Source organism: Pteropus vampyrus, unplaced genomic scaffold (genome assembly GCF_000151845.1).
Source record: "Pteropus vampyrus isolate Shadow unplaced genomic scaffold, Pvam_2.0 Scaffold106, whole genome shotgun sequence".
Classification (NCBI taxonomy): Eukaryota; Metazoa; Chordata; class Mammalia; order Chiroptera; family Pteropodidae; genus Pteropus; species Pteropus vampyrus.
The window spans coordinates 2,303,183-2,319,453 of record NW_011888887.1 but is presented as its reverse complement, the minus strand read 5'-3'; the positions used below and the strand labels follow the sequence as shown (position 1 = coordinate 2,319,453).

The 16,271-nt window shown below is 32.9% G+C and overlaps 1 protein-coding gene across 1 annotated transcript in view; it reads left to right on the top strand.

The window, feature by feature from the left end:
• Window positions 1-16,271, top strand: part of FBXL17 (F-box and leucine rich repeat protein 17) — a gene marked incomplete at its 5' end in the record, with an annotated part of 449,450 nt that overhangs the window by 283,366 nt on the left and 149,813 nt on the right. Inside the window, one exon of the mRNA XM_011365181.2 lies at window positions 13,066-13,142. Within this exon, the coding sequence (XP_011363483.1) occupies window positions 13,066-13,142 (77 nt within the window). The remainder of the gene's footprint in view (window positions 1-13,065; window positions 13,143-16,271) is intronic.

The window sequence follows — 16,271 nt, the reverse complement described above, 5'->3', positions numbered from 1 at the left end:
TTTTTACCAATGAGAAATGAAAGTGTATGTCTACCAGAAGATTGTACAAGAATGTTGCTAGTGGTATTATTTATAATTGCCCCCAAAGTGCAAATACTTCACATGCCCTTCAATAAAAGAATGAATACAAAAACTGTTATATGAATTTAATTGGATACTTGTTGCCAATTGAAAGGTACAATTAGGAAAAATTATTGAAATAGGAAACAATATAGATGAATCTCAAACCCTTATGCTAAGTTTAAAAAAAGCCTTACATGAAAGAATACATATTGTGTTATTCTATTTTTATGAAGTTTTTAAATAGACAAAACTAAGCTACATAATAAATATCCACAAATAGTAGCCGCCTTTGTGGGTGGACATGAACATTGACTGAAAAGGGGCCTGAGAAAACTTAGTGGGATGCTAGGAATCTAGATCTTAATGGGGGTTCAGAGTAAACAGATTCATGCATTTGTCAAAACTGATTGCATTTAAGATTTTTTGCAATCCACAGTAGGTAAATCTTACAAAAAAAAAAAAAACATTACACACATTGAACTCTACTTAATGATGTGTATGCTAAAGTGTTTAGGAATAAAATGTACTGGTGTCTGCACTTACTTTGAAATGCATCAAAAAATAAGATAAATTGATGGATAGATACCTGGTCGGATAAGTTGATGGATATATCTGAGATAAAGAAAATGCTAATTATAGAGTCTAGATGATAAATAATGGATCTTCACTGAATGATTCTTTCAACTTTTTTGTATGCTTGAAAATTTCTATAATATAATGTTGGAGAAAAATGAGTGTTTATTCTAAAAAAGTTTAGAAGACACAACTTTTTTGGAATTTAGTCTAATTTAAGCTGAAGATGTGAAAGCATTCTTTAAGGGTTTCCTTTCTCATCCTTTCCACAACTTAAAATTTAATCTTATTCAATTACATCATCTTAATTGCAATGAGTTCGTTACCCTTATAAATTATATTCTTTGGTGCCACATGTATAATCCAGTGATTAGTTTAATAACATTTATTAAGCACTGTATTTCTGTGGCTGCTATAACAAATTACCATAAACTTGGTAGCTAAAAACAACAAATATTTATTATCCTACAGTTGTGGAGGCCACACATCCAAAATCAGTTTAACTGGGCCAAAATTAAAGTTTCAGTCTCCCTTTGGAGGCTCTAGGGAAGAATGCATTCCTCTTCTTTCCAGCTTCAGGTGGCTGGAACATCCTTGGCTCTGGCTATACCACTCAGATATTTGCCTGTCGGGTAATATTGCCTTCTCCTCTCTGTCTCAGTCAAATCTCTCTCTGCCTCTCTCGTAAGGTACATTTGGAATTAATTGTATTTAAGGCCCACTCAGATACTCCAGGATAATCTCCCCATCACAAAATCCTTAATATAATCACATCTACGAAGTTCCTTTTTCTATATTAGGTAATATTTACAGGTTCAGTGGATTAGTACCTGTTATCTTTGGGGCCCATTGGTTAGCCTGCTATAGGCATTTTTTTTTAATGTGCCAAGTTCTGTGCTAGAGCCTAAATAATAATAATATTTAATTGCTTGCTTTGTGTCAGGTGCCGTCCTATGTGTCTTACACTCATTCTTTTTCTTTTTTCTTTTACTAAGGAACATTTTGATTTGATTTAATGTGAGCTTATTGGACCATACATTTCTTTCTTGCATATGTCAACTATTAAAGCCCCAAAGTGCTAGTTTTCTGAGAAATGTACTTTAGGAAATTCTATTCTGTTCTATTCTAAATAACCCTGTCTTATTTGTGTGGAGGATGTTAAAGTTGACAAGATTGTGAATTCCCTTTGGGAAGAGACTTGTCTTATCCATCTTTGTATCCATATAGTTAGGGGCATAGTAGGGGTTAGTAAATGTTTGTTGAATAACGAAAAGCGGCTTTGCAAACATCATGAAATGTAACCTTTACAAAATCCTTGGAGGTAGATACTGTAATTTCCATTTTACAGAAAAGACTTAGAGAAGTTGAATTATATTTCCTACCCAGGACTCACACATACACACACACACACACACACACACACACACAGCTTTGACTGAGCATCTGAAACATATTTCCACTATCCATAACTGATTGATTTTGTACATGAAACATTAAAATTTAGTAAAATTCTGATATAGTTAAGTATTATCACTTTTATTATTGTATTATGTTATTAATCATATGCAATATACTTTTTAATTTTTAACTTTTTTGAGAGGCCAGTTTCTCATGGATTAAGTCCACAGTGGTATTAAGAAATGGGAAGAAATTTTCTAAATGATACAGAATTTTTTGATATTTTCTTGAAACTTCAGCCTTTCCCCAGAAATGCCTCAAGTGTATCTAGTCTTTTTGTAGCTTCTTTTGAACATCAGATTTAAAAAATAAATCATCGACATTATGAATCTTCTAGTCATACTTCCCTTTTTACTTTGTTATCTTGAAAGCTTATGCCAAAATCTTATCCCACTTGTAGAAGCTTCTCAGGACAGAATCATGTAAATCGCTTCAGGATGAGTATATCTCTAATTTTATTATTTTCCTGTCCATATTTTCCACTGTCCTTGCCTCTCTCAAATATTTCTCTTGTAGTTTTGTATGCATTTATAGTTGAATAGGCTAAATATAAAATAAATTTAGGCCCCTGAGTAAATATAAAATATGTGAATATATTTATATATATATTATACGTATATTATATATTACATGTTATGTTATATACATATTGTTATATATTATATGAATTGTTTTCTTTTTTCTCTTTACAATATTCTTTATACAACCTTAATTCAAGCCACTAATTCTACTTGTGCATCCCTGAGTATATATTCTGTTCACTGACTTGCTTATACTATTACCTTTTAGAAAGCTTTTTTCACCGTTTTCAAAGTATGACATGACATCGAATTGCCATTATTTTTCCAAAGCCCCAAATTTTGCCAAATGGCCTAAGTGTTTTGTGTCTGATGACCATGTATTTACCCTTCAATAAAAGATCACAAAAGGACTTTGTGCTGTAACTTTTTCTTTATAAAATTCTACTATTACCAGGGCAGAACTCATGACACCCTCAGGACCCACAGAGGCACAAAATGGGTCAATTGACTCCAAGCACATTTACCTGACATCCCTTTCAAATGCCTGACATTTGCGCTCTCTTCTTTATTCCAAAAATGACTTTAGAAAACAATAAACTGCCCCTCCTCAACTCTAAATCTTGCTTCTTTCTCAGAATACCAGAATGTATTCCTTTATTGAGGTGGGTACTTGAGAGAGGTGTTTATTGTGTAGAGCAGAAATGGTAATACTATTACTCCATTTTGCTACATGGTTTCTTGATTATGCAGACAGAACAGTAATAATCAAGGATAGAACATTTAGAACTATGCCAGAAATGTACTGTTCATTTTGATTTATCTTTTAAATAACATAAAGCTGAGTACCAAGATTGGGAGCATTGCTTGTTTCTGCTGGCTGTCAGACGTGATGTTGCTTGCAAGGTACCCACTGTCTGAAACAAATAGCAAAATATGCCTTCTTTCTTCTCCATGTTTACTTACTGCCTTGCTTTTGCAACTTTTGCAAGGAGAAAATGGGTAATGCTTACCCCCCATGGTTTCTATCAGTCTTATGAACTGGCTTCATTTGCTTTCCACCACTCTAAGAAAGATATGTGTTTTCCCTTTATAGCGAATAGACTGATGATTAGTCCAAGCAAAGCAACCTGTATTTTAGTGATTTTGGCATTGCTAAAATTCCTTTACTAAGTGTATTTACAACAATTATATATTTTTTTGATTTAATGACAGTATTGATAAGGGGAAATGTGTTGTTAAGAATTATATTTATAAATGTATATACATGCATGTACATGTATATACTGTGTCCTCTTTTGAATATAAATTAAATTGTTGATGATCAAGTCTTTACTTTGATGGATAAAGAGTTAAGAAAGAATCTTCTAGAAGTATATTTTCAAACGAACGACTTTTTAATGTCAGAAATCATTAAACTGGTAGCCAGAAAAGCGAAGTAAGTTTCAATAGACTTTCCCTGGAATTTCCCTGGAATCTCATTTTATTCCCTTGAATATTATTTAAGCAGAAAATAGGGAGGACTTTGTTTCTCTATCCTTCAGATAAATAAAAATTACTGAAATCAGCTATCATCCTTCCACTGAGATTTTAAAAATATAAACTGCATACTTACTTTAGGGAATTCTTGGTTAATGCCCCTTATTTTCGTTTGTAGAATACGTGGACTGTTTTTTCTTTTTTGAAAAAGTGTAAATGTTACTTTTTTTAAGTAAAAAAGTTCTCTCTGTGCGTAAACATAATATACTAAAACAGCTAAATGTTTACTGCTGCCTCTCTTTCCCATAAATGTTAGAGCAAAAATTATTTTTACCTCTGATGTGAACATTAATATGTAATGGTATGGCAGAAGATAGGAATAAAACAGTGGCAGAACCGGGGCTTTGGAAGTATGTTTTACGGATTCAGCAGGGATGATCCTTAAGCCTCAAAGAGTTCCGAGTTCAACCTCGCTAAGCATCAATAAGGTCAAGTTTACATAGTGACCCTGCCTTCATCAAGCCCATGTGATTTTTCCCCTTTCTCCTTTCTGAATGAATATTTGGGTCACTTTGTTCCCACTGTCTGTACCTTTCCGCCTTTTTAATCTAGAACTCCTTCATCCCTTCTTTTTTTTTAGAAACTAACAAGACTTCATCACTATTCTCCCAATTGCAGAATTAATTCATTTTATATAATTGCCACTTAAAATCACCTGTAAAAATTCTCTTATTGGATTTTGATCAGGCCAGAAAGTTACTAAGCTTAAAAATTAATGACAAAGTGCGGGTTTAGATGCTGTGTTGTCTGACTCCGGAGTGAGGGTCCTGGCCGTGCATCAGGACACAGGCCCCTCTGACATCTCCTGAATGAGGAAGGAACAAGGACATTGAATAAATGGGATTTTAAATGTGAAAACAAAATTAATGACAACATACAGGCTTCCTGAGTATGAAGGCTTGAAGCGTTGGGAAATACTTGGAATGGAGACTACTGATGTGCTTTCTTTGTGTCTTATTACACCTAATTATAAGCTTTCAAAGATATCCAATTAGGTGCTCTCTTTATTGGATTTTAAAATAAATAAATCATATATATATATATACACACACACACACACACACACACACATATATGTATATATATACACATACATACTTACATATGTATAGATGTTGCTAAAACCGTTTTCTCAATTTGAGTTAATACATTGGGATGTTAAATATAATTGTTAGCTAAAGTAAAAGCATTCTTTTGACTTTTATTAATTGTCTTCCCCTACCATGTTTTATATATAGTCTTCTGAGAATTTGGCTTATCCAAAAAGAAATTCTGTGCCTTCCCAAGCGAGAAGGAAACCTTTTGTCAGCATCTTGTCTGAGTTAACTCCTTGGCTACACAGGTCATGAGAGGTCTGTGTTGAACATCAGTCTTTGGCTCTGTCACAACACTGGTATTGAAGCATAGGCCAACTTCCAGAGTAGAGAGGTTAAAGAGGCAATTAGTCACTACAAAGCTGAAACTTGTGGTGTCTTCTGGTAAGGAAGTACTTAACTCTTTCCTGAATGATGCCTGAAATCTCATCTTCTGTGTGCCTTTGTATTCCACTAAAATAATATGCTTAGCCATTTTAAATTAAAGTTGAGCTTAAATATATGTCTGTTGAATCAAGACTTTCTTATCAATACTTAAAGCAGTTAAGAAAAAGGGCATGGGGATGGGCAGGGAGATTATCATCAATTATATGTTTAATATGTCACCTAAATTTTATTTTAGCTGTTTGGAAGCCTGCAAAGTCTTTTGGAAATACTTCTGCCTTTACCATGGAAGTTCTTATTTAATATTGGCGGGGTCGGGAAAGGAGGTGTTGTTGGAGCTTTTTTGCCAGAACTCGGCCTGACTTTTTTTAAGGGCCCAAGCTTTTGCTTCCACACGGTAAATTTTTGTTACATGCAGGATAACAGAATCTTCTCTATCTTAAAATATGCCAAAATACCATAAAGAAAGCACCAGTCTTAAGAAGATTTCTCGACTTTTCCTATTTCAAAGTAAGGACATTTTTTTCCTATTGAGGAATGAATAAACTGCTAAATTAGGAAGTCTTGCCTGTAATTTTTTTCCTAGCATTTTCTTTGGTCCTGAAATATAACTATTTTCAATTGATTTTCAGTAGATATGGAGATAGTGAGATGATTTTTCTGCTTCTGGGTATCATTAATTTTTCTGCTCCTACGTAACATTAATATCAACAACAACAAAAATAAATAGTAGTTGATCTGTCAAAGTTATAAGTATTATGCCCGTCATTTATAATAATGTGGCTTTCTGATTATATTTTTTAACATTTTAACACATAGTTTGCACTCAGTAAAATATTGTTGAATTAAATAAATAAATAAAAGCTTAGTATCTTTTTTCTGCCTCTTGAGTATTCTGAGGAATGCATAGAAAAAGTTAGGTAAAGTTGTTTTATAATGGTTTAGTGTAGTTGTCATAAAAGGAAAGAAAATGGCTAAAATTAAAAACAAAGATTTTAGATAAATATATCTGAAATATTAAAGCCAGAGCCAAGTTTATCACAAAAATGTTAGTTTGATCTTCCTTCTTCTCTTTTGGAAAAAAGTTGAACCATCTTGTTTCTTGGTAGTTTAAAGAAAATATGCATTTAAAAATTATTGCAGGCTTTATTCTGTATGAAAAACATTTTTAAAGTACTCTAAGAAACTTTCAAATTAAATTAGAACATGTTTTGCTATATAGATGAAGAAACAAAATATTTCCATAAGAACTGGTTTGTGATGGTCATCCTAAACATGTTAGAAAATATTATTTTGTTGTCATATTAATGAAAAAGGTTTCAGTGCTGACTGCTACTTACCCTCCAGGTAGGAAACGTAGCCAAGGCTAAAGACACTCAGGGAGAGAGTGGTCCAGAAAGATTCAGCAAATGACAACATCTGTCATGCCTTCCTCAAGGTGGGACACGTGTGTTGGCAAAGATACAAACATAGAATTTAAGTTTCAGTAACATTTAAGTTTATAGGCCACTTTTTGTGGAATGTCTCATTTAAAAAAACCTTACCAACTATTCTCATTTTGTAACCTTTCACTATCTCTGTGTGACAAAATGGGCATCAGTTCTCTACTATATAAGTAGCAAATACCTAAATTAATCTTAGATTAACTAATCAGGTATTGACTTTCCAGAGAATAACATTTGGTAAGTGAGAACTTAATAAGTGTCCCAAGATAATGTTGTTAACTGGTGGAGCTGTTGACATTTTGCATGTCACTCGTAGCCCCTGTGGTATATTAAAAACGTGCTTCGAGGAAATGATTTAACATTTTAATTGCAAGTTAACCTTAGAAAAAAAATAAACTCTCGCAGCAAACATCTCTTATGAGATTTTCCATGAGAATATCTTTAGAAGTTTACATGAGAAATTTATTTAAATATGTATTTGGTACTGTGTTGTTCATGGGCTAGAATAGAAGAATATTTATAAGAAAGTATACCATAATACAAAGAGCACTCAATATATCACTTTGATGCCATGTGTCACTTTCCCAAAATAGTCTTTCATTTGTCATTATGTGTAGTTGTTGAAGTTAAAGATTAAAAATAACTATTGCATGCTATTTCTGTAAGGTTAAGGTATATTAATAGAAAAAGTATCTAAATAGAATCCTCATAAATGAAACTATATTCACATGTAATAAGGGGAAATGTACTATTAATGGATTTTTGAATTGATTCATCCTGTATATGTTTACTTGGTAATTTACTTCTTTTTATACATAGAAATCTTTTATGCAGTACGTTTTCTGAAAGCAGGGTATACCTGTAAATCATGGCCATTCATTTGCTGCACTGGGATTGGATTATTCTTCAGTAAAACTCGATTCGAGGCTCTGAAAAAGTCAGATAGCATTCATTATTCTTTTTGTAAGATGCCAAATTGTTTTGGTGAGTTTGGCTATCATTCGAATTACCCGTGTATGAGTTAGTCAGAATGAGCTTATGTGCCACAGAATTGGACCAAGTTTGCTCTCTCGTTGCTCTTTTTAGATCTTATAAATTCCTTTTATTCCTGTTTCGTGTGTGTGTTAGTGTGCGTAAGTGTATGTAAGAGAGAGAGAGAAAGAGAGAACTTCTTAAGGGTAATATAACATAGGGTGGCTTGTTTAGTTTTAAGAAATGATGAAAATGAAGCTCTATTTTTGAAATCCCCAAATAGATTACTCTTACGATGTATTTGTGTTTCAGGAGTTGTATGGTTTGATCTATGTATTTATTCAACCTTAAACATGCCTAGCTCCCTGTTGCACTTATTTGCCAATTACTTGCAGTACTCTTTATACTTTTTGTTTTAAATCTGTGGGGTTGTTTTGTCTTGTTGCATTTTTCTTTTGCTTGAAGATATATCTATTATTCAAATATAGAAGTGACTTAGGAAAGAACATCCAAAAGTTTATTTAGAAATTCGCCAAGCCACATACTAATGCATCTCTAATGGGGACGTTTCTTTTCACACCTCTAAGGTGATTGAGCCTGTCCTTTAAAGTGAGATTTGCAAACCAGTGTCTGGCAGCTCCAATTAGCTTCTTTTGGGCTTGAAGCACATCACAAACAGTAACAAGGTCTCCTAGGACACTCCTCCTGCAAGCAATGTAGTCATATTTCCTCATTAGTTCTTTTCAATTGTCACTAATGCCAAGTTCCTGCTTTTGAGTAGGAGACAAAAAATGTAAAATTTGGTATGTATGTAGAATGGGCCATTGTTTTCCATAATTCAAGGCTCTTTTGAATTCCTTTGATAGTTTTGAAGCTTACACAGCTTAATTCATTAACCTTTACCCTTCACATAAATCAGGTGATTAGGAATCTATTGCTAAGGAGACAGATTTTCCCTCCACTGAAACTAAGTACTGCCTTCTCTTCTTAAAAAAAAAAAATCCTATGTAGTTCACAAAAAGCAACCTTTTTGTTGCTTTTCAAATTTCATCAAATGTTTCAGGTACATTTTAGAATATCATCAAAATCAAGTGAGCATAAAATTACATTATTATAAAAAATAATTCTGAATGCTTTGGAACAGGTTTTCTGGCCCTTTTCAGTATTCTAAAGGAGTTTATATATATGTACTCAACAGCTGTTACTTAAGAATTTACAATGGTTGCAATTTTTAAAAAATTCTCTTCTGAACCCTGCCAAAACATAAAAGCAAGAAAATAATCCGAGGGAGGCAATTCAGAATAAACTAAAATATATTTAAATTAACCTAGGACATTTGATTTGGAGAAATTTTTCATATAGGCCCTCATTTTTAGAGAATGATGATGTAGGGCTCCTAAGAAGGTAGGTGGTGGTTCTGTGGTTCCATGAAGGTGAGACGAGAATGCATGTCTTCTGATTCTTTATTTCCTCCTGTTAAGACATGTCTCCCTTTATTTCCCAGAACTTGAAAGATGGTTTATTATTTATTAGTAGAAGTAGGCTTGTGTTTGATGTTCATGGACTACTTTAACAATATTTGCTATTCTGTGTTTTTCCACTATGCCATTTTATTATATTATGAATTTCTACTTTATAATCTTGTAGATTGTTATTCTCTTTAGGATATAGTTCTTTCCCCAAACTTTATCATTCCTGAGGTTGTCATGTATGAATTGAGAAATCTTTAAATGTACTGACCCATCGAGAGTGTGGTCATATGGTATTCTGAGGTTTGTCTTTAGGGATGGTGGGGACAGTGGTGGAGGGGAGGGTAGAATGGTTAAAACTTGAATTCTGGATTATGTATTTAGGAGCTCATTGCTTGTCCCTAGGGACAAAACTGTAACTTATTGCTGAGACTAATGAATATTCTCCGGTGTGATATCTATGGAGAGGGGATGGAGAAGTAAAGGTTTTAAATGTGGTCTTTGGTTCTGTCACTCTTCTTCTCACTTACATATAGATTATCACTTTGCAAATATTTCTTCTTTATTAGGACTGTTTTAAACATACCCCTTTAAAAACTTGTTTCAATATGTGTAGCTTAAATCATTTTAAGTTTAAATAATTACTAAGGTTTAATTTAAATAATTACTAAGCTTTACTACCTTGTTTTTTGCCTCCATACAATCTATTTAGTGAACTAGGAAATGCTCTTATGTTAATACACTCAAGGTCATGGCTAGAGCCAAGAGTCTTTTAAAACAGAATAGAATTATTTAGAAGAAACGTGGGCCACAGACTCGTGTTATGTTAGGATACTTCCCATGAGTGTATTATAGAATGGAGTCTAAAAGTGTCCTAAAGAAAGGACAGTCACCACCCACGATCTCTCATCATGACCTGCTATCAGCACAGGCTGCTCGGGAAACTAGACCTAGACTAATCACAGGGCTGCAGGCACCAGCCAGGGAACCGATGTGGGGTTCCGTTTCCATCAATTTGCAGTGAGAGAATAATGCAAACCACTTCCATTTTTAACTCTCAAAACAATAGTTATTTTAACTATTTATTTAAACCACTCAATTTTGTGTTTTAATATTATATTAAGAGTTTCAATCCAGATTCACAGAACTTGGAGATTCTCCAAATATCACATCTGTAAGTGATGTGATCTTTAAATTTAAAAAAATTAAATTTCCCTACAAATCTTCTAAGGAATAGTTTTGTTTTTTTCTCCATGAATTTGTATTTGAAGAAGTTATGTTGTGCATAACTTCTAGTACACTGTAATTAAAAGTGTTTAGAAAACTATGTAACTGAGCTTTCAAAAACAACAAATATCCTAAGTGATCCTTTGTAAAAGCAAAATGCTTTTCTCTTATATTCCCCACACCCCCCTCCGCCCCCTCTTGGTCTAAAAGATACTTATTGCTTACTTCTAATCATGTGTTATCTCTCGGCTGTTGCCTCTTGCGTGCATAAGCTAAATATATTTGTGATATCTATCAACAATAACTTTTCTCTGTCATATAGGGAGGAAACCTAATGTTCGTGGCCTTTCATCAGTTTTAGGACAGTTTTCATCCAGTGATTTATTATCCTGTTTATATGAATACTGATTCTTGTTGCCTATGAAATAGCATTTGATCTGGCTTGTGCAGCAAAATCAATATGTATTATTTGCTGTTTTTAGTCTGCTCTGTGTGTCTTTAATGTTCATATGTGCTTGTAGCGTATCTAATATAGAATCAAATGGCAGGAACTCAAATAGGATATTGCATTTGTTTAGAGTTTTTTCATAATCAAATATAAAATCAGGCATTTTGAACTATTTGAAAAGAGCATTATAAAAAAATAAATGATATAAACATTTCTGTACTAATTTACTTCATTTTGTGGTGATCATACAAAATGTTGAATCTGCTAACTTTTTTGGTAGGTGATGGAGGACAGTGAGATATGTATCTTTGATATGATAGAAAGTAGTCAGACTTTATTTTTAACTATTTAAGATTTGTAATCATCTATGGCTTTCATTTTTATCCTTAGCATGTGAAAATTACTTTTCACATGCTAAAACTAATGGTCATTGCTTGTAATGTTTCATTTCTGCTTTTATCTTTTTTAATGAGTTTATTCAAAAGTTACATCAAAGCCAAATGACATGAAATTAGGTTTTTAAATTTATCTTCATAATAAACTGTATCAATCATAGTCACGTTGCGTTAATGTTTTAAATTTTGTTTTGTAGCCATGGAAGACCTTATCAATTTTTATCATAAATTTTTTTTAAATAGCCAAAAATGAATGTGTACTCAGTTATTCTGAGGAACTTTGAAATGTTTATCATTCCATTAAAACTATATTCCATGAAAACAATTTAAAAGAAAAATATGCTTTTTCTATAACTAACTTAACCTTCAATAATGAATTATGTGAAATGAATTGTTTAAAATATCTTGACATTTTATGAAGATACCTACAAATAAGCCAGACAGCAAATAAAATATCTGAAAGACAGAGATGGATACTCAGTAATTTTTTGATGGATTATACACATAGGTATCAAATTACTTGATCCTTACTTCCTAGAAAAGGTTAATGACTCTTTTTGCTTTTACCCTTTTGCTTAACCGTTATTTATAAAGATTAAAACAGGAACTGCACTGAAGGATGCATATGCCTATGTGTCACTATGACTGTACAGGTTTTTCTGATATTATAGGGGACTGAGCCACAAAATGGACTATGTTGTTAATCATTATTTTTAAAGTTCATTCAATTCTGCACTACATGTTCCACTAGGGCTATTAGAGCAGAGTGCACCATTCGAAAACCTTTTAACTTAAACCAGAAAAGACTATAAATCTTACATATCTCTGTCTATATTATTAAAATGTCCTGCACCTATGCAATAATTCATTTAAAATATTAAGAATAAAACATTTTAAAGTAAAAGATTTTAAAGTTCTTATGTGTGCAGATTTTTCCTTCTATAATCAATATGTTATAGATTTTTAAAACATTTATATTTTATGTTAAATAAAATTATGTCAAAAAAATGCATGTTTCAGTGTTATCAAACCTCATATTAATAATTGAGCTATGAGCAGCAATATTACTATCCACCTATAATGATCATCCATCTATACTCTCCAGTTTCATTATCATTACTTTATACTATTTTATTGTATAAATGACATATGATTATTATATAGCATATATTTACTAGTCTTTTACTACCAAATGTAACATTACTCTTAAAAGAAATATCTCTTTCTTCATCGCTTTGGTTTTAAAAGATACACCAGTCATAAATGTATTTAATTAAAGCCATTTACATATTAGAGCACCTGAGTTTAAACCAGGGAATATAATACCTATTCCTGAAACACCTTGAAAGAGATTTGTTGAAAGAAGAGAGCTGTGGCATTCATCATATGCTGACCTCTTCCTGTTATAATCGTGGCCAAACTCTTGCTAATTTAACTTGAAACACATTAGTGTAACTCACCACTTTTTTGTGTGTTTCAGGTGTGTGGAGGTCATTGCAAAGGAAGGACAAAACCTGAAAGAGCTGTATTTGGTATCCTGTAAAATCACAGATTATGGTATGTAATGAGCCATTGCTCTAATCCTTTTCATGAATAAAAAGTTACAAAATCTTTGACAGATTTTTAAAAGAAATCAAGAGCAATATCTCGTAGAGACTTTTTATCTTTATCTGTGCTAACTCTGATCATAACTAAAATCCAAAAGGTTAAGAAATCATGAGGCTAAGAACCAGAGTAAAATTAATTCCATGCGCAATCACACACACATGTGCACACACAGACACACACACACACACAGGATTAAAGAGTATGGCTAAAAGCTATACAGTGAAAATAAATATCAGAATGATAAAATATTTGATATAATAAATATAATTAAAGAAATTATCGCATTGAGTTGATTTGCTTAATTTAGTGTCATGTTAAGTGCACTCCTGCTGACATTCCAAATGCCAACCTTCTTAAACCAGGGAAGCTTCCATGTTTAGATGTATGGGAAGGAAAGGGTATACATTTGTATGCAAAAGTTTTAATTATCTTAAATTTCAGTATCCTTTAAAGTGGAGAAAAGCAAGTTGTTATATAAAAATATGAAATGTTTAAAATCATCCTGTTGAAGAAATAAAGAAAAATAACCTAGCCTTTCCTTTTTTGTTCAGTTTTATATTTTTTGGAATTAATTTGTGTATATAATCTAAATGTAGAGTTTTTGCCAGATATTTGGCTTTATGAGAGACCGAAATGCTTTCCTTTTCTCTCTTCTGATTTTTTAATTTATTCATTTATACTTGAGAATATGCTGTCTACCTTAGGGAAACTAATAATACATTAAGTTTTTATTGTTGACTCTGACATGCTAATAAATGACTCCAATCCCAGGGTGTCACGCTGACCATCTGCCCTTGGTGGATGAGTTGCATTTTACCAGCTACTAAATTCATCCTTTGAAAAAACTCTACTAAAGCAATAATAGAAAATAACGTTAAAAAAGATTTGGCTTAAAAATAACCGTAATTTCTTTTCAGAGTTTATTTTTTGAGAATGGTAAATGTGTCTTATGTGAATTTATCCATAATGTTTCTGGGTTGTTGGTTTTTTCCTAATTATATCATGTAAAAGGAGTGTTTTGATATGTTTTTCTTTTCTTGTAGTTTGTTTTTTGGTTTGGCGTATTAGATTACCACTTAGACACAGTAACTCTAAAACCTCCACTATCTCCCCATTATCTTGGCCTTAGAGGATTTTCTCTGTCCAACACAGGGCGTGTGCTCAGTACATAGAGATCTGTTAATTAACTAGTACATTTAAAACTCTTTACTTGGCATTCAAGGTCTTTTAACATTAGTCCTCCACCTGCCCCCTCCCCAGTCCTATTTCATATTTCTTCCCTTTACCTATTCTCTGCTAATGTCAGATTGCTAATACCCAGGAGAGCTATGGATTAAGTTTTTTAGAATGAACTCTTCGAGGTCCTGCAGTGGAAAATATTCTTGAAATTACACTTTGTTCCAGCACCTGTTAAGTTAGCCAGTGCAATGAAATGTTCCAGAAGATATGGAGAAGAGAAAAAGCTTTGCACTTTGAGACAGATCTGGGGTCAAGTTCTATCTCTGCTCTTTGTTTTTTGGCCTTACAGAGGGGAAGTTCCTTCACATCTCTGAGGCTCAGTTTCCTCATTTGTAAAATGGGGAATTGATGTCTGACTTCATGCTTCTTTGTGAACTCGGCATCCAGTTTAGTTAGCACAGTGTATGCTTCTAATAATTGTTGCTTTCCTGCAGAAGGGGGACAGAGGAAAGATTCACACAAAATTCTTCTACCTTCTTTCTTTTCATAGGTCTCAGAGATGTTTTTGTTTTGTTGTTATTGCTATTGTTTATTGTTACTGTTTAGTGATAGTCTCATATTCTGGTATTTTGAGATTTTAGAATTTTTTTCTGTTGATGTGAAAACTATATTAAAACCTTGCCAGCATGGTTTACATTTATTCGTATCTCTGAATCATTTAGGCCTGTGGTTCTCTGCACATTAGAATCACCTGGGAAGTTTTGCAAGCATACAGATAGATGCCTGTGCCTTACTTGAGAGTCAGAATTTCTGAATAGGTGGAGCCCAGGCAATGATTTTGTAAAACCTGCCTCGGTCATAACATAAACCAAGGTTGAGAACAACTGATGTAATTCAGTTGAGGGAACCAGAATTTAGCATTTTGGGAACTTCGCCCCATGATGACAAGAAATCTATCATGATTTTCTTCATACCTTAGTCCTTCCAGTTTTCAAGCTCTCTGCCCTACTTTGTCTCCTCCCGAGGTTTTAGATATTCCGAGGGTTCAAGGTGGAAGTCTCAGTGCATCTCTTGGTTCTGTTCTTCAGAATGTTGAGAATGAGGGGAAAAGGTCATTAGTTTATGAGAGTTTAATATAATTGCTATTTGGTTATAAAATTTAAACAAATTACTGAAAGCTGGCTCAGCTCATCTCTTTTTTTTCTAGTTTCATGCCAATAACACATGAATAATTTTTGTCAAAAAGACAGCAAAAAGGATTATTCATTGTATCCAGAGAAACAGCGTGTTATTGTAGGTTACTGCTCTGTTAGGAGAGGCTGTCAGCAATCCCTTACCCTATGTTAATTATAAATTTTAAGAAGGAAAAACAGATGCCTTTTTCTTCCTTAACTGGATAAATAGAGACATATTCTATAGAACTTTTTTGATTATTGAGGCTACTTAGAAATTGTCAAATTTGGTGTACACCTGATACTAGGAGAATTCCATCCTTAAAGAGACTATTCTCTAATTCTGCTCCCTACTCACATTCCAGCTAGTTAGTCTCCTCTTCTCCTCCTCTCTTCGTGGTACATGTTTGTGCATGTTTTCAGTACAGTATACTGAGATTTTTGAAGTTTTTTGTAGGATGTATTAATTCAGAAACAGCAGCTTGCCTGGCATAGCATTTGTAATTTTTGTTAAGATTCTCACAGATGTTAAATGTGATATTATAATACTGAGCAACACCTGGCCAGGCTGTTATGAAGTTATGTTCATTTTAATTTGTATATGATATAGTTGCTGTGAAGAAAACTATCATTCTAATAGTCTTCTTATTCCCCAAGTTGAACATAGATATTTATGGTAAAGGATAGCAATTATAAACAAATCAATAATTCAGGCACAGCTAAATAG